Source organism: Scyliorhinus torazame, chromosome 12, assembly GCF_047496885.1.
Source record: "Scyliorhinus torazame isolate Kashiwa2021f chromosome 12, sScyTor2.1, whole genome shotgun sequence".
NCBI lineage: Eukaryota > Metazoa > Chordata > Chondrichthyes > Carcharhiniformes > Scyliorhinidae > Scyliorhinus > Scyliorhinus torazame.
The window spans coordinates 134,765,147-134,789,094 of NC_092718.1; the positions used below are offsets into that span (position 1 = coordinate 134,765,147).

The 23,948-nt window shown below is 52.6% G+C and overlaps 1 protein-coding gene across 1 annotated transcript in view; it reads right to left on the minus strand.

Moving 5' to 3' along the window:
* pou2f2b (POU class 2 homeobox 2b) overlaps positions 1–23,948 on the minus strand; it is a 1,400,389-nt gene that overhangs the window by 3,652 nt on the left and 1,372,789 nt on the right. The window contains exon 12 of the mRNA XM_072470112.1: positions 11,211–11,390. Within this exon, the coding sequence (XP_072326213.1) occupies positions 11,211–11,390 (180 nt within the window). The remainder of the gene's footprint in view (positions 1–11,210; positions 11,391–23,948) is intronic.

Genomic DNA, 23,948 nt, shown 5'->3' on the forward strand with positions numbered 1-23,948 from the left:
ACTCCAGTCCCAATAACCCTCCCTATCTGTGTAACCTCCTCCAGAACCTACAACCCTCCCTGTCTCTGTAACCCCCTCCAGCCCCTACAACCCTCCCTATTTCTGTAACCTCCTCCAGACACTACAACCCACCCTATTTCTGTAGACTCCTCCAGACCATCCAACCGCACAATCCCTGTCACTTCCTCCAGCCCCTGCAACGCTCCCTATCTCTCTAACCTTCTCCAGCCACTACAACCCTCCCTATCTCTGTAACCTCAAGCTCCTACACCCATCCCCATCTCTGTAACCTCCTCCAGCCCCTACAACCCTCCCTATCCCTGTGACCTCCTCCAGACACTACAACCCTCCCTATCTCTGTAACCTCCTCCTGCCCCTACAACCATCCATATCTCAGTAACTTCATCCAGCCACTACAACCCTCCCTATCCCTGTAACCCCCTCCAGCCGCTACAACGTTCCCCATCTGTGTAACCTCCTCCAGACTACAACACTCCGTTTCTCTGTAACCTGCTTCAGAGCCTACAACCCTCCCCATGTCTGTAATCTCCTCCAGTCCCAACAACCCTCCCTATCTGCGTAACCTCCTCTAGCCCCAACCACCCACCCTATCTCTGTAAACTCCTCCAGACCCAACAACCTTCCCTGTAACTGTAACCTCCGCTAGACCCTACAACCCTCTCTATCTCTATAACCTCCTCCTCCAGGCACATAATCCTCCTTATCTCTGTACCCTCCTCCATACTCTACACCCCTCCCTTTTTCACTAACCTCCTCCAGTCTCTATCACCCTTCCTATCTCTGTATCCTCCTCCAGCCCCGACAACCCTCCCTATCCCTGTGACCTCCTCCAGTCCCGACAATGCTCCCCATCTGTGTAACCTCCTCCAGACTACAAAACTCCACATCTCTGCAACCTCCTCCAGTCCCTATAACCCTCCATATCTCTGCAACCTCCTCCAGCCCCAACAACCATCCCTGACTGTGTAACCTCCTCCAGTCCCTACAACCCTCCCCATGTCTGTAATCTCCAGTCCCAACAATCCCCCCTGTCTGTGTAACTTCCTCCAGACCCTACAACCCTCCCCATCTTTGTAACCTCATCCCGCCGCAACAACCCTCCCTATCTCTGCAACCACCTCAAGCCCCTACACCCATCCCTATCTCAGTAACCTCCTCCAGCCCCTGCAACCCTCCTTATCTCTGTCCCCTCCTCCAGCCCCTACAACCCTCACTATCTCTGTAACCTCCTCCAGTCCCTACAACCCTCCCTATCTCTGTAACCTCCTCCAGCCCTTACAACCTTCTCTATGTCTGTAATCTCCTCCAGCCCCCAAAACACTCCCTATCTGTGTAACTTCCTCCAGTCTCAACAACCCTCCCTATCTGAGTAACCTCCTCCAGCCTCAACCACCCTCCCTATCTCTGTCACCACCTCCAGACCTTACAACCCTCCCCATCCCTGTAACCTCCTCAAGACACTACAACCCTCCCTATCTCTGTCACTTCCTCCAGCACCTTCAACGCTCCTCATCTCCCTAACCTTCTCCAGCGACTACAACCCTTCCTATCTCTGCCACCTGCTCGAGCCCCTACAACCCACCCTATTCCTGTAACCGCCTCCAGCCCCTACAACTCTCCCCATCTCTGTAACCTCCTCTAGCCCCTACAACGCTCCCTATCTCTGTAACCTCCTCCGTCCCCTATAACCCTCCCTATCTCTGCAATCTCCTCCAGCCCCAACAACCATCCCTGACTGTGTAACCTCCTCCGTCCCCTATAACCCTCCCTATCTCTGCAATCTCCTCCAGCCCCAACAACCATCCCTGACTGTGTAACCTCCTCCAGAACCTACAACCCTCCCTTTCTCTGTAAACTCCTCCAGCCCCAACAACCCTCTCTATCTCTGCAACCTCCTCCATACTCTACACCCCTCCCTTTATCAGTAACCTCCTCCAGTCTCTATCGCCCTCCCTATCTCTGTAACCTCCTCCAGACCCTACAACCTCCCTATCTCTGTCGCTTCTTCCAGCCCCTACAACCCACCCTATCGCTGTAACCTCCTCCAGCAGCTACAACGTTCCCCATCTGTGTAACCTCCTCCAGACTACAACCCTCCCGATCTCTGTAACCTGCTTCAGAGCCTACAGCCCTCCCCATGTCTGTAATCTCCTCCAGTCCCAACAACCCTCCCTATCTGCGTAACCTCCTCCAGCCCCAACCACCCACCCTATCTCTGTAAACTCCTCCAGACCCAACAACCTTCCCTGTAACTGTAACCTCCGCTAGACCCTACAACCCTCTCTATCTCTATAACCTCCTCCTTCAGGCACATAATCCTCCTTATCTCTGTACCCTCCTCCATACTCTACACCCCTCCCTTTTTCACTAACCTCCTCCAGTCTCTATCACCCTTCCTATCTCTGTAACCTCCTCCAGACCCTACAACCCTTCCTATATCTGTAACCTCCTCCAGTCCCTTGAACACTCCCTATCTCTGTACCTCCTGCAGCCCTACAACCTTCCCTATGTCTGTAATCTCCTCCAGCCCCAACAACCCTCTCTATCTCTGTAACGTCCTCCAGTCCCAATTACCCTCCCTATCTGTGTAACCTCCTCCAGAACCTACAACCCCCCGTCTCTGTAAGCCCCTCCAGCCACTACAACCCTCCCTATCCCTGTGATCTCCGCCAGACACTACAACCCTCCCTATCTCTGTAACCTCCTCCGGCCCCTACAACCTTCCCTATCTCAGTAACTCCGTCCAGCCCCTACAACCCTCCCTATCCCTGTGACCTCCACCAGACACTACAACCCTCCCTATCCCTGTAACCTCCTCCAGCCGCTACAACGTTCCCCATCTGTGTAACCTCCTCCAGACCACAACCCTCCCGATCTCTGTAACCTGCTTCAGAGCCTACAACCCTCCCCATGTCTGTAATCTCCTCCAGTCCCAACAACCCTCCCTATCTGCGTAACCTCCTCCAGCCCCAACCACCCACCCTATCTCTGTAAACTCCTCCAGACCCAACAACCTTCCCTGTCTCTGTAACCTCCGCTAGACCCTACAACCCTGTCTATCTCTATAACCTCCTCCTCCAGGCCCACACTCCTTATCTCTGTAACCTCCTCCAGTCTCTATCACCCTTCCTATCTCTGTATCCTCCTCCAGACCATACAATCCACCCTATCCCTGTAACCTCCTCCAGACCCTACAACCCTCCCTGTCTGCGTACCCTCCTCCAGTCCACAACCCTTACTATCTCTGCAACCTCCTCCAGCCCCTACAACCAACACTATCTCAGTAACCTCCTCCAGCCCAAACAACCCTCCCTATATCTGTAATCTCCTCCATACCCTGTAACCTCCCTATGTCACATCCTCCAGCGCCTACAACGCTCCCTATCACTGTAACCTCCTCCAGCCACTGTAACCACCCTTCCTACCTCTCTGTCACCTGCTCCAGCCCTGACAACCCTCTCTATCCCTGTAACGTCCTCCCGTCCCAATAACCCTCCCAATCTGCATAACCTCCTCCAGCCCCAGCCACCCTCCCTATCCCTGTAACCTCGTCCAGACCCAACAACCCTCCCTATTTCTGTAACCTCCTCCAGACACTACAGCCCACCCTATTTCTTTAAACTCCTCCAGACCCTCTAACCGCACAATCTCTGTCACTTCCTCTAGCCCCTGAAATGCTCCCTATCTCTCTAACCTCCTCCAGCCACTACAACCCTCCCTATCTCTGTAACCTCCTCAAGCTCCCACACCCATCCCTATCTCAGTAACCTCCTCCAGCCCCTGCAACCCTCCTTATCTCTGTCACCTCCTCCAGCCCCTGCAACCCTCCTTATCTCTGTAACCTCCTCCAGTCCCTACAGCCCTCCCTATCCCACCACTGCCAGAAATGTTTTAAGGGCAGCATGGTTGCATTGTGGATAGCACAATTGCTTCACAGCTCCAGGTACCTAGGTTCGATTCCGGCTTGGGTCACTGTCTGTGCGGAGTCTGCACATCCTCCCCGTGTGTGCGTGGGTTTCCTCCGGGTGCTCCGGTTTCCTCCCACAGTCCGAAGATGTGCAGGTTAGGTGGATTGGCCATGATAAATTGCCCTTAGTGTCCAAAATTGCCCTTAGTGTTGGGTGGGGTTACTGGGTTATGGGGACAGCATGGCGGTGTGGACCTTGGGTAGGGTGCTCTTTCCAAGAGGCGGTGCAGACTTGATGGGCCGAATGGCCACCTTCTGCACTGTAAATTCTATGATAATCTATGATAATCTATGATCTCTGGAATCTCCTCCAGCCCTTACAACCTTCTCTATGTCTGTAATCTCCTCCAGCCCCAACAACGCTCCCTATCTGTGTAACTTCCTCCAGTCTCAAAAACCCTCACTATCTGCGTAACCTCCTCCAGCCTCAACCACCCTCCCGATCTCGGCCATCTCCTCCAGACCTTACAACCCTCCCTATTTCTGTAACCTCCTCCAGAAACTACAACCCATCCCTATCTCTGTAGCCCCCTCCAACCCCTACGATCCTACCTATTCCTGTAACCACATCCAGACATTACAGCACTCCCTATCTCTGTAACCTCCTCCTGCCCCAACAACCGTCCCTTTCTGTGTAACCTCCTCCAGACCCTACAATCCTCCCTTTCTCTGTAAACTCCTCCAGCCCCAACAACCCTCCCTATCTCTGTCACTTCCTTCAGCCCCTACAACGCTCCTTATCTCGCTAACCTCCTCCAGCGACTACAACCCTTCCTATCTCTGTCACCTGCTCCAGCCCCGACAACCCACCCTATCCATGTAACCGCCTCCAGCTTCTCCAACTCTCCCTATCTCTGTAACCTCCTCCAGCCCCTACAACTCTCCCGATCTCTGTAACCTCCTCCAGCCCCTACAACTCTCCCTATCTCTGTAACCTCCTCCAGCCCCTACAACTCTCCCTATCTCTGCAACCTCCTCCAGCCCCTACAACTCTCCCTATCTCTGCAACCTCCTCCAGCCCCAACAACCGTCCCTTTCTGTGTAACCTCCTCCAGACCCTACAATCCTCCCTTTCTCTGTAAACTCCTCCAGCCCCAACAACCCTCCCTATCTCTGTAACCTCCACCAGACACTACAACCCTCCCTATCTCTGTAACCTCCACCAGACACTACAACCCTCCCTATCTCTATAACCTCTTCCTCCAGGCACACAATCCGCATTATCTCTGTAACCTCCTCCATACTTTACAACCTTCCCTATGTCTGTAATCTCCTCTATACCCAACAACCCCCTATTTCTGTAACCTCCTCCAGAATCTGCAGCCCTCCCTATCTCTGTAACATCCTCCTGCTCCAGCAACCCTCCCTTTCTCTGTAACCTCCTCCATACTCAACAGCCCTCCCTATCTCTGTATCCTCCTCCAGTTCGTACAATCCTCCCTATCATTGTAACCTCCTCCAGACCCTACAACCTTCGCCATTTCTCTGCAAACTCCTCCAGCTCCAACAACCCTCCCTATCTGCATAACCTCCTCCAGCCCCTACAACTCTCCCTATCTCTGTAACCTCCTCCAGCCCCTACAACTCTCCCTATCTCTGCAACCTCCTCCAGCCCCAACAACCGTCCCTTACTGTGTAACCTCCTCCAGACCCTACAATCCTCTCTTTCTCTGTAAACTCCTCCAGCCCCAACAACCCTCCCTATCTCTGTAACCTCCACCAGACACTACAACCCTCCCTATCTCTATAACCTCTTCCTCCAGGCACACAATCCGCATTATCTCTGTAACCTCCTCCATACTTTACAACCTTCCCTATGTCTGTAATCTCCTCGAGACCCAACAACCCCCTATTTCTGCAACCTCCCCCAGCCCCGACAACCATCACTATCTCAGTAACCTCCTCCGGCCCCTACAACTCTCTCAATCTCTGTAACCTCCTCCAGTCGCAACAACCTTCCCTATCACTGTAACTTCCTCCAGACCCTACAACCCTCCCTACCTCTGTAACTTCCTGCAGACTCTACAAACCCTCCCTATCTCTAGAACCTCCTCCTCCGGGCCCACAATTCTCCCAATCTCTGTAACCTCCTCCATACTCTACACCCCTCCCTTTATCGGTAAACTCCTCCAGTCTCTATCACCCTCCCTATCTCTGTAAATTCCTCCAGTCAATACAACCCTCCCTATCTCTGTAACCTCCTCCAAATCCTGCAACGTTCTCCATCTGTGTAACCTCCACCAGACTACAACACTCCATATCTCCGTAACCTCCTCCAGCCCCTACAACCCTCCCGATCTCTGTAACCTCCTCCAGACCCTACAACCCTCCCCATGTCTGTAATCTCCTCCAGTCCCAACAACCCTCCCGATCTGCGCAACCTCCTCCAGCCCCAACCACCCTCCCTATCTCTGTAAACTCCTCCAGACCCAACAACCTTCCCTGTATCTGTAACCTCCGCTAGACCCTACATCCCTCTCTATCTCGATAACCTCCTCCTCCAGGCCCACAATCCTCCCTATCCCTGTAACCTCCTCCAGTCCCAACAACTCTCCCTATCTCTGTAACCTCCTCGAAACCCTGCAACCCTCCCTATTTCTGCAACTTCTTCTAGAACCTACAACGTTCCCTATCTCTGTAACCCCCTCCAACCTTCCCTATCTCTGTAACCTCCTCCAGCCCCTACCCATGGGCAGCACGGTAGCCTTGTGGATAGCACAATTGCTTCACAGCTCCAGGGTCCCAGGTTCGATTTCGGCTTGGGTCACTGTCTGTACGGAGTCTGCACATCCTCCCCGTGTGTGCGTGGGTTTCCTCCGGGTGCTCCGGTTTCCTCCCACAGTCCAAAGATGTGCGGGTTAGGTGGATTGGCCATGATAAATTGCCCCTAGTGTCCAAAATTGCCCTTAGTGTTGGGTGGGGTTACTGGGTTATGGAGATAGGGTGGCGGTGTTGACCTTGGGTAGGGTGCTCTTTCCAAGAGCCGGTGCAGACTCGATGGGCTGAATGGCCTCCTTCTGCACTGTAAATTCTATGATCTATGATCTATGATCACACATAGATTCCCTTGCCTATCCTTCAGTGAGCCAACCCTTTCCCTGGCTACCCTCTTGCTTTTTATGTACGTGTAAAAAGCCTTGGGATTTTCCTTAACCCTATTTGCCAATTACTTTTCGTGACCCCTTCTAGCCCTCCTGACTCCTTGCTTAAGTTCCTTCCTACTTTCCATATATTCCACGCAAGCTTTGTCTGTTCCCAGCCTTTTAGCCCTGACAAATGCCTCCTTTTTCTTTTTGACGAGGCCTACAATATCTCTCGTTAACCAAGGTTCCCAAAAATGACTGTATTTATCCTTCTTCCTCACAGGAACATGCTGGTCCTGAATTCCTTTCAACTGACACTTGAAAGCCTCCTACATGTCAGATGTTGATTTGCCCTCAAACATCCGCTCCCAATCTATGTTCTTCAGTTCCCGCCTATTATTGTTATAATTAGCCTTCCCCCAATTTAGCACATTCATCCTAGGACCACTCTTATCCTTGTCTACCAGTACTTTAAAACTTAGTGAATTGTGGTCACTGTTACCGAAATGCTCCCCTACTGAAACATCTACCACCTGGCCGGGCTCTTTCCCCAATACCAGGTCCAGTACCGCCCCTTCCCTAGTTGGACTGTCTACATATTGTTTTAAGAAGCCCTCCTGGATGCTCCTTATAAACTCCGCCCCGTCTAAGCCCCAGGCACTAAGTGAGTCCCAGTCAATATTGGGGAAGTTGAAGTCTCCCATCAGCACAACCCTGTTGTTTTTACTCTTTTCCAAAATCTGTCTACCTATCTGCTCCTCTATCTCCCGCTGGCTGTTGGGAGGCCTGTAGTAAACCCCCAACATTGTGACTGCACCCTTCTTATTCCTGATCTCTACCCATATAGCCTCACTGCCCTCTGAGGTGTCCTCCCGCAGTACAGCTGTGATATTCTCCCTAACCAGTAGCGCAACTCCGCCTCCCCTTTTACATCCCCCTCTATCCCGCCTGAAACATCTAAATCCTGGAACGTTTAGCTGCCAATCCAGCCCTTCCCTCAACCAGGTCTCTGTAATGGCAACAACATCATAGTTCCAAGTACTAATCCAAGCTCTAAGTTCATCTGCCTTACCCATAATACTTCTTGCATTAAAACATATGCACTTCAGGCCACCAGGCCCGCTGTGTTCAGCAACTTCTCCCTGTCTGCTCTGCCTCAGAGCCCCACTGTCCCTATTCCCTAGTTCTCCCTCAATGCTCTCACCTTCTGACCTATTGCTCCCGTGCCCACCCCCCTGCCAAACTAGTTTAAACCCTCCCGTGTGGCACTAGCAAACCTCGCGGCCAGGATATTTATGCCTCTCCGGTTTAGATGCAACCCGTCCTTCTTATACAGGTCACACCTGCCTCGGAAGAGCTCCCAGTGGTCCAGATAACGGAAACCCTCCCTCCTACACCAGCTGTTTAGTCACGTGTTTAGCTGCTCTATCTTCCTATTTCTAGCCTCACTGGCACGTGGCACAGGGAGTAATCCCGAGATTACAACCCTCGAGGTCCTGTCTTTTAACTTTCTGCCTAGCTCCCTGAACTCCTGCTGCAGGACCTCATGCCCCTTCCTGCCTATGTCGTTAGTACCAATATGTACAACGACCTCTGCCTGTTTGCCCTCCCCCTTCAGGATGCCCTCTACCCGTTCGGAGACATCCTGGACCCTGGCACTACGGAGGCAACATACCATCCTGGAGTCTCTTTCACGTCCACAGAAGCGCCTATCTGTGCCCCTGACTATAGAGTCCCTTATTACTATTGCTCTTCTGCGCTTTGACCCTCCCTTCTGAACATCAGAGCCAGCCGTGGTGCCACTGCTCTGGCTGCTGCTGTTTTCCCCTGATAGGCTATCCCCCCCCGACAGTATCCAAAGGGGTATACCTGTTCGAGAGGGGGACAACCACAGGGGATTCCTGCACTGACTGCCTGCCCTTTCTGGTGTCACCCACTTCTCTGCCTGCACCTTGGGTGTGACCACATTTATAGAACTGCGATCTATGACGCTTTCCGCCACCTGCATGCTCCTAAGTGCATCCAATTGCTGCTCCAACCGAACCATGCGGTCTGTGAGGAGCTCCAGTTGGGTGCACTTTCTGCAGATGAAGCCATCCGGGACGCTGGAAGCCTTCCGGACCTGCCACATCTCACAGTCAGAGCACAGCACCCCTCCAATTAAGTCACCTCTTAACCGTCTTCTCTCTAACGAAAACAGCCTCAAGTCCCTCAGCCTTTCCTCATAAGATCGTATGTTACGACAGGTATTTGCTGGCGGGACCAGACTCCAGGGGCGGCCTCCGGGGTCCACGGAGAGGGGGGGGGGGGGCGCGGGGGGATCTGGCCCCGGGGGGTGCCCCTATGGTGGCCTGGCCCGTGATCGGAGCCCACCAATCTGCGGGCGGGCCTGTGCCGTGGGAGCCCTCTATTCCTCCGCTCCGGCTGGTGTACCAGTCCGCGATGGCTGGCGCGGAGATGAGCCCCCCCTGCGCAAGCTCTGGGATGACGCCAGTACACGCTGGCGCTCCCACGCATGCGCCAACGCGCGGCGACAGGCCGAGGCCCTTCGCACCGGTTGGCGTGGCACCAAGCCCCTTCCGCGCCGGCCGGCGCAGCGCAAACCGCTCCAGCGCCAGCCTAGCCCCTGAAAGTGCGGAGGATTCCGCACCTTCGGGGCGGCCCGACGCCGGAGTGCTTCACGCCACTCCTTCCCGCCGGAGTTACCCGCCCCGCCGTTTTCCGAAAAATCCCGCCCCATATCTCTGCAATCTCCTCCAGCCCCAACAACCCTCCCTATCTCTGTAATCTCCTACAAGCCTCCCTATCTCTGCAACATCCTCCAGAACCTACAACCCTCCCTATCTCTGTCACCTCCTCCAGTCCCTACATCCCTCCCGATCTCAGTAAACTCCTCCAGCCCATATAACGCTCCCCATCTGTCTAACTTCCTCCAGACTACAACACTCCATATCTCTGTATCTCCCTCCAGCCCCTAGAACCCTCCCTATCCCAGTAACCTCCTCCAGACACTACAACCCTCCCCATCTCTGTAACCTCCTCCAGCCCCGACAACTCTCCCTATCTTTGTAACCTCCTCCAGCCCCTACAACTCTCCCTATCTCTGTAACCTCCTCCAGTCCCAACAACCTTCCCTATATCTGTAACCTCTTTGAGACCCTACAACCTTCCCTAACTCTATAACCTCCTCCTCCAGACACACAATCCTCCCTATCTCTGTAACCTCCTCCATACTCTACAGCCCTCACTTTTTCTGTAACCTCCTCCAGCCCCAACAACCCTCCCTATCTCTGTAACCTCCTCCTGACCCTGCAACCATCCTTATCTCAGTAACCTCCTCGAGCCCCTACAATCCTCCCTATCTCTGTCACCTCCTACAGCCCCTACAAGCCTCCCTATCTCTGCAACATCCTCCAGAACCTACAGCCCTCCCTACCTCTATAACCTCCTCCCGCCCCTACCACCCTCCCTATCTCTGAAACCTCCTATAGCCTGTGCAACTCTCCTATCTCTGTAACCTCCACCAGACTCTACAACCCTCCCTATGAGGCTTCCACCATCCCCTAAAACTCTCCCTATCTCTCTAACCTGCTCCAGCTCCTACAGCCCTCGCAATATCTGTTAACTCCTCCACACCGTACAACCTTTCCTGTCGCTTTAATCTCCTCCATACCCTGTAACCCTCCCTTATCTTTGTAACCTCCGCCGGCCCCTGCAGCCCTTCCCACCTCTGTTACTTCCTCCAGTACGTAAAACCCTCCCTATCTTTGTAACTTCCTCCTGCCTCTACAGCTCCCAATTGTTGTAATCTTATTCAGCCCCTGCAGGTGTTGGAGGAGGTTATTCAGATAGCAGGGGCTGTAGGGGCTGGAGGAGGTCACAGTGCTGTTAGGGACGGAGTCCCAGGAGTTTCACCCGCCGACAATGAAGGAATGGTCGATATATATCCAAGTCAGGATGGTGAATGACTTGGAGGGGAACCTCCAGGTAGTGGTATTCCTATGTGTCTCCCTGCCTAACCACACAGACTGCAGTGGTTCAAGAAGGCAGCTCACCACCACCTTCTCAAATGCAATTAGGGCTGACCGATAAACGCTGGTTTTGCAAATGTAACTGTCTCTCTCTTGGTGTATACTTACCAGGTGAGGGCTGTAAATGGATGGTTTGCTGTGTGTGTGCGTGGACATGCCCATACTACAGGCTGGGTTAATTCGCTTTTCTTTCTGCCTTCGATTACAGAACCAGACACGAATCACCTCTTTCTCCATGGTCAGCTGCTTCGCCATTAAAACAATCTCCTCCGAGGTCGGTTTTTGATTCTGTAAAAACAGAGTCCAGGTCACAGTATTCCCATTGCGCTGTCGCCGTCCCTCGCTCTCCGTCACACGCTCTCTGTCCCTCGCTCTCCATTGCACTCCCTCCGTCGCACTCCCTCCGTCGCACTCCCTCCGTCGCACTCCCTCTCCGTCACTCGCTCTCCGTCACTCGGAAGCTGATTTCTGGAGTGATTGAGATCCTAGTTTCTGGATGTGGCTGGGACCTTGGAACTGGTTCCTGGATATGTCAGGGCCCTGGGTTCTGGATGCGACTGGGGCCTGGTTTTAGGATGTGACTAGGACGTGTGTCCTGGGTTTTGGAAGTGGCTATGCCTGGAAGCTGGTTTCTGGATGTGACTGGAGCCTGGACCCTGGTTTCTGGATGTGTCTGGGGCCAGGACCCTGGTTTCTGGATGTATCTGGGGCCTGGACCCTGGTTTCTGGATGTGTCTGGGGTCTGGAACCTGGTTCCTGGATGTGTCTGGGGCCAGGACCCAGGTTTCTGGATGTGATTGGGGCCTGAACCCTGGTTTATCGATGAGATTGGGGCCTGGACCCTGGTTTATCGATGTGATTGTGCCCTGGACCCTGGTTTATTGATGTGATTGGGGCCTGGACCCTGGTTTATCAATGTGATTGGGGCCAGCACCATGGTTTATTGATGTGATTGGGGCCTGGATCCTGGTTTATCGATGTGATTGGAGCCTGGACCCTGGTTTAACGATGTGATTGGAGCCTGGACCCTGGTTTAATGATGTGATTGGGGCCTGGACCCTGGTTTATTGATGTGATTGTGGCCTGGACCCTGGTTTATTGATGTGATTGGGGCCTGGACCCTGGTTTATTGATGTGATTGGGGCCTGGACCCTGGTTTATTGATGTGATTGGGGCCTGGACCCTGGTTTATCGATGTGATTGGAGCCTTGACCCTGGTTTATCGATGTGATTGGAGCCTGGACCCTGGTTTATCGATGTGACTGGAGCCTGGACCCTGGTTTCTGGATGTGTCTGGGGCCAGGACCCTGGTTTCTGGATGTATCTGGGGCCTGGACCCTGGTTTCTGGATGTATCTGGGGCCTGGACCCTGGTTTCTGGATGTGTCTGGGGTCTGGACCCTGGTTCCTGGATGTGTCTGGGGCCAGGACCCTGGTTTCTGGATGTGATTGGGGCCTGAACCCTGGTTTATCGATGAGATTGGGGCCTGGACCCTGGTTTATCGATGTGATTGTGCCCTGGACCCTGGTTTATTGATGTGATTGGGGCCTGGACCCTGGTTTATCAATGTGATTGGGGCCAGCACCCTGGTTTATCGATGTGATTGTGGCCTGGACCCTGGTTTATCGATGTGATTGGGGCCTGGAGCCTGGTTTATTGATGTGATTGGGGCCTGGACCCTGGTTTATGGATGTGATTGGAGCCTGGACCCTGGTTGATCGATGTGATTGGAGCCTGGACCCTGGTTTATCAATGTGATTGTGGCCTGGACACTGGTTTATTGATGTGATTGGGCCCAGGATCCTGGTTTATTGATGTGATTGGGCCCAGGACCCTGGTTTATTGATGTGATTGGGGCCTGGACCCTGGTTTATCGATGTGATTGGAGCCTGGACCCTGGTTTATCGATGTGATTGGAGCCTGGACCCTGGTTTATTGATGTGATTGGGGCCTGGACCCTGGTTTATTGATGTGTCTGGGGCCTGGACCCTGGTTTCTTGATGTGTCTGGGGCCTGGAGCCTGGTTTATTGATGTGATTGGGGCCTGGACCCTGGTTTATCGATGTGATTGGGGCCTGGACCCTGGTTTATCGATGTGATTGGGGCCTGGACCGTGGTTTATCGATGTGATTGAAGCCTGGACCTTGGTTTCTGGATGTGTCTGGGGCCTGGACCCTGGTTTATTGATGTGATTGGAGCCTGGACCCTGGTTTATTGATGTGATTGGAGCCTAGACCCTGGTTTATTGATGTGATTGGAGCCTGGACCCTGGTTTATCGATGTGATTGGAGCCTGGACCCTGGTTTATTGATGTGATTGGAGCCTGGACCCTGGTTTATTGATGTGTCTGGGGCCTGGACCCTGGTTTATTGATGTGTCTGTGGCCTGGACCCTGGTTTATTGATGTGATTGGGGCCTGGACCCTGGTTTATCGATGTGATTGGAGCCTGGACCCTGGTTTATTGATGTGTCTGTGGCCTGGACCCTGGTTTATTGATGTGATTGGAGCCTGTACCCTGGTTTATTGATGTGATTGGAGCCTGGACACTGGTTTATTAATGTGATTGGAGCCTGGACCCTGGTTTATTGATGTGATTGGGGCCTGGACCCTGGTTTATCGATGTGATTGGGGCCTGGACCCTGGTTTAGCGATTGGGGCCTGGACCCTGGTTTATCGATGTGATTAGAGCCTGGACCCTGGTTTATTGATGTGCCTGGGACCTGGACCCTGGTTTATCGATGTGTCTGGGGCCTGGACCCTGGTTTATCGATGTGATTGTGGCCTGGACCCTGGTTTATTGATGTGATTGGGGCCTGGACCCTGGTTTATTGATGTGATTGGGGCCTGGACCCTGGTTTATAGATGTGATTGGAGCCTTGGCCCCGGTTTATCGATGTGATTGGAGCCTGGACCCTGGTTTATTGATGTGTCTGGGGCCTGGACCCTGGTTTATTGATGTGATTGGAGCCTGTACCCTGGTTTATTGATGTGATTGGAGCCTGGACCCTGGTTTATTGATGTGATTGGAGCCTAGACCCTGGTTTATTGATGTGATTGGAGCCTGGACCCTGGTTTATCGAAGTGATTGGAGCCTGGACCCTGGTTTATTGATGTGATTGGAGCCTGGACCCTGGTTTATTGATGTGTCTGGGGCCTGGACCCTGGTTTATTGATGTGTCTGTGGCCTGGACCCTGGTTTATTGATGTGATTGGGGCCTGGACCCTGGTTTATCGATGTGATTGGAGCCTGGACCCTGGTTTATTGATGTGTCTGTGGCCTGGACCCTGGTTTATTGATGTGATTGGAGCCTGTACCCTGGTTTATTGATGTGATTGGAGCCTGGACACTGGTTTATTAATGTGATTGGAGCCTGGACCCTGGTTTATTGATGTGATTGGGGCCTGGACCCTGGTTTATCGATGTGATTGGGGCCTGGACCCTGGTTTAGCGATTGGGGCCTGGACCCTGGTTTATCGATGTGATTAGAGCCTGGACCCTGGTTTATTGTTGTGCCTGGGACCTGGACCCTGGTTTATTGATGTGATTGGAGCCTGGACCCTGGTTTATCGATGTGATTGAGGCCTGGACCCTGCTTTATCGATGTGATTGGGGCCTGGACCCTCGTTTAGCGATTGGGGCCTGGACCTAGTTTATCGATGTGATTGGGGCCTGGACCCTGGTTTATTGATGTGTTTGGGGCCTGAACCCTGGTTTCTGGATGTGTCTGGGGCCTGTACCCTGGTTTATTGATGTGATTGGGGCCTGGACCCTGGTTTATCGATGTGATTGGGGCCTGGACCCTGGTTTATTGATGTGATTGGAGCCTAGACCCTGGTTTATTGATGTGATTGGGGCCTGGACGCTGGTTTCTGGGATGGGTCTGGGGCCTAGACCCTGGTTTCTGGGATGTGTCTGGGGTCTGGATGCTGGTTCCTGGATGTGTCTGGGTCCTGAATCCTGGTTTCTGGATGTGATTGTGCCTGGACCCTGGTTTATTGATGTGATTGGAGCCTGGACCCTGGTTTATTGATGTGATTGGAGCCTGGACCCTGGTTTATCGATGTGATTGGGGCCTGGACCCTGGTTTATCGATGTGATTGAAGCCTGGACCTTGGTTTCTGGATGTGTCTGGGGCCTGGACCCTGGTTTATTGATGTGATTGGAGCCTGGACCCTGGTTTATTGATGTGATTGGAGCCTTGGCCCTGGTTTATCGATGTGATTGGAGCCTGGACCCTGGTTTATTGATGTGTCTGGGGCCTGGACCCTGGTTTATTGATGTGATTGGAGCCTGTACCCTGGTTTATTGATGTGATTGGAGCCTGGACCCTGGTTTATTGATGTGATTGGAGCCTGGACCCTGGTTTATCGATGTGTTTGGGGCCTGGACCCTGGTTTATCGATGTGATTGAAGCCTGGACCTTGGTTTCTGGATGTGTCTGGGGCCTGGACCCTGGTTTATTGGTGTGATTGGAGCCTGGACCCTGGTTTATTGATGTGATTGGAGCCTAGACCCTGGTTTATTGATGTGATTGGAGCCTGGACCCTGGTTTATCGATGTGATTGGAGCCTGGACCCTGGTTTATTGATGTGATTGGAGCCTGGACCCTGGTTTATTGATGTGTCTGGGGCCTGGACCCTGGTTTATTGATGTGTCTGTGGCCTGGACCCTGGTTTATTGATGTGATTGGGGCCTGGACCCTGGTTTATCGATGTGAATGGAGCCTGGACCCTGGTTTATTGATGTGTCTGTGGCCTGGACCCTGGTTTATTGATGTGATTGGAGCCTGTACCCTGGTTTATTGATGTGATTGGAGCCTGGACACTGGTTTATTAATGTGATTGGAGCCTGGACCCTGGTTTATTGATGTGATTGGGGCCTGGACCCTGGTTTATCGATGTGATTGGGGCCTGGACCCTGGTTTAGCGATTGGGGCCTGGACCCTGGTTTATCGATGTGATTAGAGCCTGGACCCTGGTTTATTGATGTGCCTGGGACCTGGACCCTGGTTCAGCGAGGTGATTGGAGCCTGGACCCTGGTTTCTGGATGTGTCTGGGGCCTGGACCCTGGTTTATTGATGTGATTGGAGCCTGGACCCTGGTTTATTGATGTGATTGGAGCCTGGACCCTGGTTTATTGATGTGCTTGGAGCCTGGACCCTGGTTTATCGATGTGATTGGGGCCTGGACCCTGGATTAGCGATGTGATTGGAGCCTGGACCCTGGTTTATTGATGTGATTGCAGCCTTGACCCTGGTTTATCAATGCGATTGGGGCCTGGACCCTGGTTTATCGATGTGATTGGAGCCTGGACCCGGGTTTATTGGTGTGTCTGGGGCCTGAACCCTGGTTTATTGATGTGTCTGGGGCCTGGACCCTGGTTTATCGATGTGATTGTGGCCTGGACCCTGGTTTATTGATGTGATTGGGGCCTGGACCCTGGTTTATTGATGTGATTGGGGCCTGGACCCTGGTTTATAGATGTGATTGGAGCCTTGGCCCTGGTTTATCGATGTGATTGGAGCCTGGACCCTGGTTTATTGATGTGTCTGGGGCCTGGACCCTGGTTTATTGATGTGATTGGAGCCTGTACCCTGGTTTATTGATGTGATTGGAGCCTGGACCCTGGTTTATTGATGTGATTGGAGCCTGGACCCTGGTTTATCGATGTGATTGAGGCCTGGACCCTGGTTTATCGATGTGATTGGGGCCTGGACCCTCGTTTAGCGATTGGGGCCTGGACCTAGTTTATCGATGTGATTGGGGCCTGGACCCTGGTTTATTGATGTGATTGGGGCCTGAACCCTGGTTTCTGGATGTGTCTGGGGCCTGTACCCTGGTTTATTGATGTGATTGGGGCCTGGACCCTGGTTTATCGATGTGATTGGGGCCTGGACCCTGGTTTATTGATGTGATTGGAGCCTAGACCCTGGTTTATTGATGTGATTGGGGCCTGGACGCTGGTTTCTGGGATGGGTCTGGGGCCTAGACCCTGGTTTCTGGGATGTGTCTCGGGTCTAGATGCTGGTTCCTGGGTGTGTCTGGGTCCTGAATCCTGGTTTCTGGATGTGATTGTGCCTGGACCCTGGTTTATCGATGTGATTGGAGCCTGGACCCTGGTTTATTGATGTGATTGGAGCCTGGACCCTGGTTTATTGATGTGTCTGGGGCCTGGACCCTGGTTTATTGATGTGTCTGTGGCCTGGACCCTGGTTTATTGATGTGATTGGGGCCTGGACCCTGGTTTATCGATGTGATTGGAGCCTGGACCCTGGTTTATTGATGTGTCTGTGGCCTGGACCCTGGTTTATTGATGTGATTGGAGCCTGTACCCTGGTTTATTGATGGGATTGGAGCTTGGACACTGGTTTATTAATGTGATTGGAGCCTGGACCCTGGTTTATTGATGTGATTGGGGCCTGGACCCTGGTTTATCGATGTGATTGGGGCCTGGACCCTGGTTTATCGATGTGATTGGAGCCTGGACCCTGGTTTATTGATGTGCCTGGGGCCTGGACCCTGGTTTATCGATGTGATTGGAGCCTGGACCCTGGTTTCTGGATGTGTCTGGGGCCTGGACCCTCGTTTATTGATGTGATTGGAGCCTGGACCCTGGTTTATTGATGTGATTGGAGCCTGGACCCTGGTTTATTGATGTGCTTGGAGGCTGGACCCTGGTTTATCGATGTGATTGGGGCCTGGACCCTGGTTTAGCGATGTGACTGGAGCCTGGACCCTGGTTTATTGATGTGATTGGAGCCTTGACCCTGGTTTATCAATGCGATTGAGGCCTGGACCCTGGTTTATCGATGTGATTGGAGCCTGGACACGGGTTTATTGGTGTGTCTGGGGCCTGAACCTGGTTTATTGATGTGTCTGTGGCCTGGACCATGGTTTATTGATGTGATTGGGGCCTGGACACTGGTTTATCAATGTGATTGGAGCCTGGACCCTGGTTTATTGATGTGTCTGGGGCCTGGACCCTGGTTTATTGATGTGATTGGAGCCTGTACCCTGGTTTATTGATGTGATTGGAGCCTGGACCCTGGTTTATTGATGAGATTGGAGCCTGGACCCTGGTTTATCGATGTGATTGAGGCCTGGACCCTGGTTTATCGATGTGATTGGGGCCTGGACCCTCGTTTAGCGATTGGGGCCTGGACCCTGGTTTATCGATGTGATTGGGGCCTGGACCCTGGTTTATCGATGTGATTGGAGCCTGGACTCTGGTTTCTGGATGTGTCTGGGGCCTGGATGCTGGTTTATTGATGTGATTGGGGACTGGACCCTGGTTTATTGATGTGATTGGGGCCTGAACCCTGGTTTCTGGATGTGTCTGGGGCCTGTACCCTGGTTTATTGATGTGATTGGGGCCTGTACCCTAGTTTATTGATGTGATTGGAGCCTGGACCCTGGTTTATTGATGTGATTGGAGCCTGGACCCTGGTTTATTGATGTGTCTGGGGCCTGGACCCTGGTTTATCAATGTGATTGGGGCCTGGACCGTGGTTTATTGATGTGATTGGGGCCTGGACCCTGGTTTATCGATGTGATTGGAGCCTGGACCCTGGTTTACCGATGTGATTGGAGCCTGGACCCTGGTTTATCGATGTGATTGTGGCCTGGACCCTGGTTTATTGATGTGATTGGGGCCTGGACCCTGGTTTATCGATGTGATTGGAGATTGGACCCTGGTTTATTGATGTGTCTGTGGCCTGGACCCTGGTTTATCAATGTGATTGGGGCCTGGACCGTGGTTTATTGATGTGATTGGGGCCTGGACCCTGGTTTATCGATGTGATTGGAGCCTGTACCCTGGTTTATTGATGTGATTGGAGCCTGGACCCTGGTTCCTGGATGTGTCTGGGGCCTGGACCCTGGTTTATTGATGTGATTGGAGCCTGTACCTTGGTTTATTAATGTGATTGGAGCCTGGACCCTGGTTTATTGATGTGATTGGGGCCTGGACCCTGGTTTATCGATGTGATTGGGGCCTGGACCCTGGTTTATCGATGTGATTGGAGCCTGGACCCTGGTTTATTGATGTGCCTGGGGCCTGGACCCTGGTTTATCGATGTGATTGGAGCCTGGACCCTGGTTTCTGGATGTGTCTGGGGCCTGGACCCTGGTTTATTGATGTGATTGGAGCCTGGACCCTGGTTTATTGATGTGATTGGAGCCTGGACCCTGGTTTATTGATGTGCTTGGAGCCTGGACCCTGGTTTATCGATGTGATTGGGGCCTGGACCCTGGTTTAGCGATGTGACTGGAGCCTGGACCCTGGTTTATTGATGTGATTGGAGCCTTGACCCTGGTTTATCAATGCGATTGAGGCCTGGACCCTGGTTTATCGATGTGATTGGAGCCTGGACACGGGTTTATTGGTGTGTCTGGGGCCTGAACCTGGTTTATTGATGTGTCTGTGGCCTGGACCCTGCTTTATCGATGTGATTGGGGCCTGGACCCTCGTTTAGCGATTGGGGCCTGGACCTAGTTTATCGATGTGATTGGGGCCTGGACCCTGGTTTATTGATGTGTTTGGGGCCTGAACCCTGGTTTCTGGATGTGTCTGGGGCCTGTACCCTGGTTTATTGATGTGATTGGGGCCTGGACCCTGGTTTATCGATGTGATTGGGGCCTGGACCCTGGTTTATTGATGTGATTGGAGCCTAGACCCTGGTTTATTGATGTGATTGGGGCCTGGACGCTGGTTTCTGGGATGGGTCTGGGGCCTAGACCCTGGTTTCTGGGATGTGTCTGGGGTCTGGATGCTGGTTCCTGGATGTGTCTGGGTCCTGAATCCTGGTTTCTGGATGTGATTGTGCCTGGACCCTGGTTTATTGATGTGATTGGAGCCTGGACCCTGGTTTATTGATGTGATTGGAGCCTGGACCCTGGTTTATCGATGTGATTGGGGCCTGGACCCTGGTTTATCGATGTGATTGAAGCCTGGACCTTGGTTTCTGGATGTGTCTGGGGCCTGGACCCTGGTTTATTGATGTGATTGGAGCCTGGACCCTGGTTTATTGATGTGATTGGAGCCTTGGCCCTGGTTTATCGATGTGATTGGAGCCTGGACCCTGGTTTATTGATGTGTCTGGGGCCTGGACCCTGGTTTATTGATGTGATTGGAGCCTGTACCCTGGTTTATTGATGTGATTGGAGCCTGGACCCTGGTTTATTGATGTGATTGGAGCCTGGACCCTGGTTTATCGATGTGTTTGGGGCCTGGACCCTGGTTTATCGATGTGATTGAAGCCTGGACCTTGGTTTCTGGATGTGTCTGGGGCCTGGACCCTGGTTTATTGATGTGATTGGAGCCTGGACCCTGGTTTATTGATGTGATTGGAGCCTAGACCCTGGTTTATTGATGTGATTGGAGCCTGGACCCTGGTTTATCGATGTGATTGGAGCCTGGACCCTGGTTTATTGATGTGATTGGAGCCTGGACCCTGGTTTATTGATGTGTCTGGGGCCTGGACCCTGGTTTATTGATGTGTCTGTGGCCTGGGCCCTGGTTTATTGATGTGATTGGGGCCTGGACCCTGGTTTATCGATGTGAATGGAGCCTGGACCCTGGTTTATTGATGTGTCTGTGGCCTGGACCCTGGTTTATTGATGTGATTGGAGCCTGTACCCTGGTTTATTGATGTGATTGGAGCCTGGACACTGGTTTATTAATGTGATTGGAGCCTGGACCCTGGTTTATTGATGTGATTGGGGCCTGGACCCTGGTTTATCGATGTGATTGGGGCCTGGACCCTGGTTTAGCGATTGGGGCCTGGACCCTGGTTTATCGATGTGATTAGAGCCTGGACCCTGGTTTATTGATGTGCCTGGGACCTGGACCCTGGTTCAGCGAGGTGATTGGAGCCTGGACCCTGGTTTCTGGATGTGTCTGGGGCCTGGACCCTGGTTTATTGATGTGATTGGAGCCTGGACCCTGGTTTATTGATGTGATTGGAGCCTGGACCCTGGTTTATTGATGTGCTTGGAGCCTGGACCCTGGTTTATCGATGTGATTGGGGCCTGGACCCTGGATTAGCGATGTGATTGGAGCCTGGACCCTGGTTTATTGATGTGATTGCAGCCTTGACCCTGGTTTATCAATGCGATTGGGGCCTGGACCCTGGTTTATCGATGTGATTGGAGCCTGGACCCGGGTTTATTGGTGTGTCTGGGGCCTGAACCCTGGTTTATTGATGTGTCTGGGGCCTGGACCCTGGTTTATCGATGTGATTGTGGCCTGGACCCTGGTTTATTGATGTGATTGGGGCCTGGACCCTGGTTTATTGATGTGATTGGGGCCTGGACCCTGGTTTATAGATGTGATTGGAGCCTTGGCCCTGGTTTATCGATGTGATTGGAGCCTGGACCCTGGTTTATTGATGTGTCTGGGGCCTGGACCCTGGTTTATTGATGTGATTGGAGCCTGTACCCTGGTTTATTGATGTGATTGGAGCCTGGACCCTGGTTTATTGATGTGATTGGAGCCTGGACCCTGGTTTATCGATGTGATTGAGGCCTGGACCCTGGTTTATCGATGTGATTGGGGCCTGGACCCTCGTTTAGCGATTGGGGCCTGGACCTAGTTTATCGATGTGATTGGGGCCTGGACCCTGGTTTATTGATGTGATTGGGGCCTGAACCCTGGTTTCTGGATGTGTCTGGGGCCTGTACCCTGGTTTATTGATGTGATTGGGGCCTGGACCCTGGTTTATCGATGTGATTGGGGCCTGGACCCTGGTTTATTGATGTGATTGGAGCCTAGACCCTGGTTTATTGATGTGATTGGGGCCTGGACGCTGGTTTCTGGGATGGGTCTGGGGCCTAGACCCTGGTTTCTGGGATGTGTCTCGGGTCTAGATGCTGGTTCCTGGGTGTGTCTGGGTCCTGAATCCTGGTTTCTGGATGTGATTGTGCCTGGACCCTGGTTTATCGATGTGATTGGAGCCTGGACCCTGGTTTATTGATGTGATTGGAGCCTGGACCCTGGTTTATTGATGTGTCTGGGGCCTGGACCCTGGTTTATTGATGTGTCTGTGGCCTGGACCCTGGTTTATTGATGTGATTGGGGCCTGGACCCTGGTTTATCGATGTGATTGGAGCCTGGACCCTGGTTTATTGATGTGTCTGTGGCCTGGACCCTGGTTTATTGATGTGATTGGAGCCTGTACCCTGGTTTATTGATGGGATTGGAGCTTGGACACTGGTTTATTAATGTGATTGGAGCCTGGACCCTGGTTTATTGATGTGATTGGGGCCTGGACCCTGGTTTATCGATGTGATTGGGGCCTGGACCCTGGTTTATCGATGTGATTGGAGCCTGGACCCTGGTTTATTGATGTGCCTGGGGCCTGGACCCTGGTTTATCGATGTGATTGGAGCCTGGACCCTGGTTTCTGGATGTGTCTGGGGCCTGGACCCTCGTTTATTGATGTGATTGGAGCCTGGACCCTGGTTTATTGATGTGATTGGAGCCTGGACCCTGGTTTATTGATGTGCTTGGAGGCTGGACCCTGGTTTATCGATGTGATTGGGGCCTGGACCCTGGTTTAGCGATGTGACTGGAGCCTGGACCCTGGTTTATTGATGTGATTGGAGCCTTGACCCTGGTTTATCAATGCGATTGAGGCCTGGACCCTGGTTTATCGATGTGATTGGAGCCTGGACACGGGTTTATTGGTGTGTCTGGGGCCTGAACCTGGTTTATTGATGTGTCTGTGGCCTGGACCATGGTTTATTGATGTGATTGGGGCCTGGACACTGGTTTATCAATGTGATTGGAGCCTGGACCCTGGTTTATTGATGTGTCTGGGGCCTGGACCCTGGTTTATTGATGTGATTGGAGCCTGTACCCTGGTTTATTGATGTGATTGGAGCCTGGACCCTGGTTTATTGATGAGATTGGAGCCTGGACCCTGGTTTATCGATGTGATTGATACCTGGACCCTGGTTTATCGATGTGATTGGGGCCTGGACCCTCGTTTAGCGATTGGGGCCTGGACCCTGGTTTATCGATGTGATTGGGGCCTGGACCCTGGTTTATCGATGTGATTGGAGCCTGGACTCTGGTTTCTGGATGTGTCTGGGGCCTGGATGCTGGTTTATTGATGTGATTGGGGACTGGACCCTGGTTTATTGATGTGATTGGGGCCTGAACCCTGGTTTCTGGATGTGTCTGGGGCCTGTACCCTGGTTTATTGATGTGATTGGGGCCTGTACCCTAGTTTATTGATGTGATTGGAGCCTGGACCCTGGTTTATTGATGTGATTGGAGCCTGGACCCTGGTTTATTGATGTGTCTGGGGCCTGGACCCTGGTTTATCAATGTGATTGGGGCCTGGACCGTGGTTTATTGATGTGATTGGGGCCTGGACCCTGGTTTATCGATGTGATTGGAGCCTGGACCCTGGTTTACCGATGTGATTGGAGCCTGGACCCTGGTTTATCGATGTGATTGTGGCCTGGACCCTGGTTTATTGATGTGATTGGGGCCTGGACCCTGGTTTATCGATGTGATTGGAGATTGGACCCTGGTTTATTGATGTGTCTGTGGCCTGGACCCTGGTTTATCAATGTGATTGGGGCCTGGACCGTGGTTTATTGATGTGATTGGGGCCTGGACCCTGGTTTATCGATGTGATTGGAGCCTGTACCCTGGTTTATTGATGTGATTGGAGCCTGGACCCTGGTTCCTGGATGTGTCTGGGGCCTGGACCCTGGTTTATTGATGTGATTGGAGCCTGTACCTTGGTTTATTAATGTGATTGGAGCCTGGACCCTGGTTTATTGATGTGATTGGGGCCTGGACCCTGGTTTATCGATGTGATTGGGGCCTGGA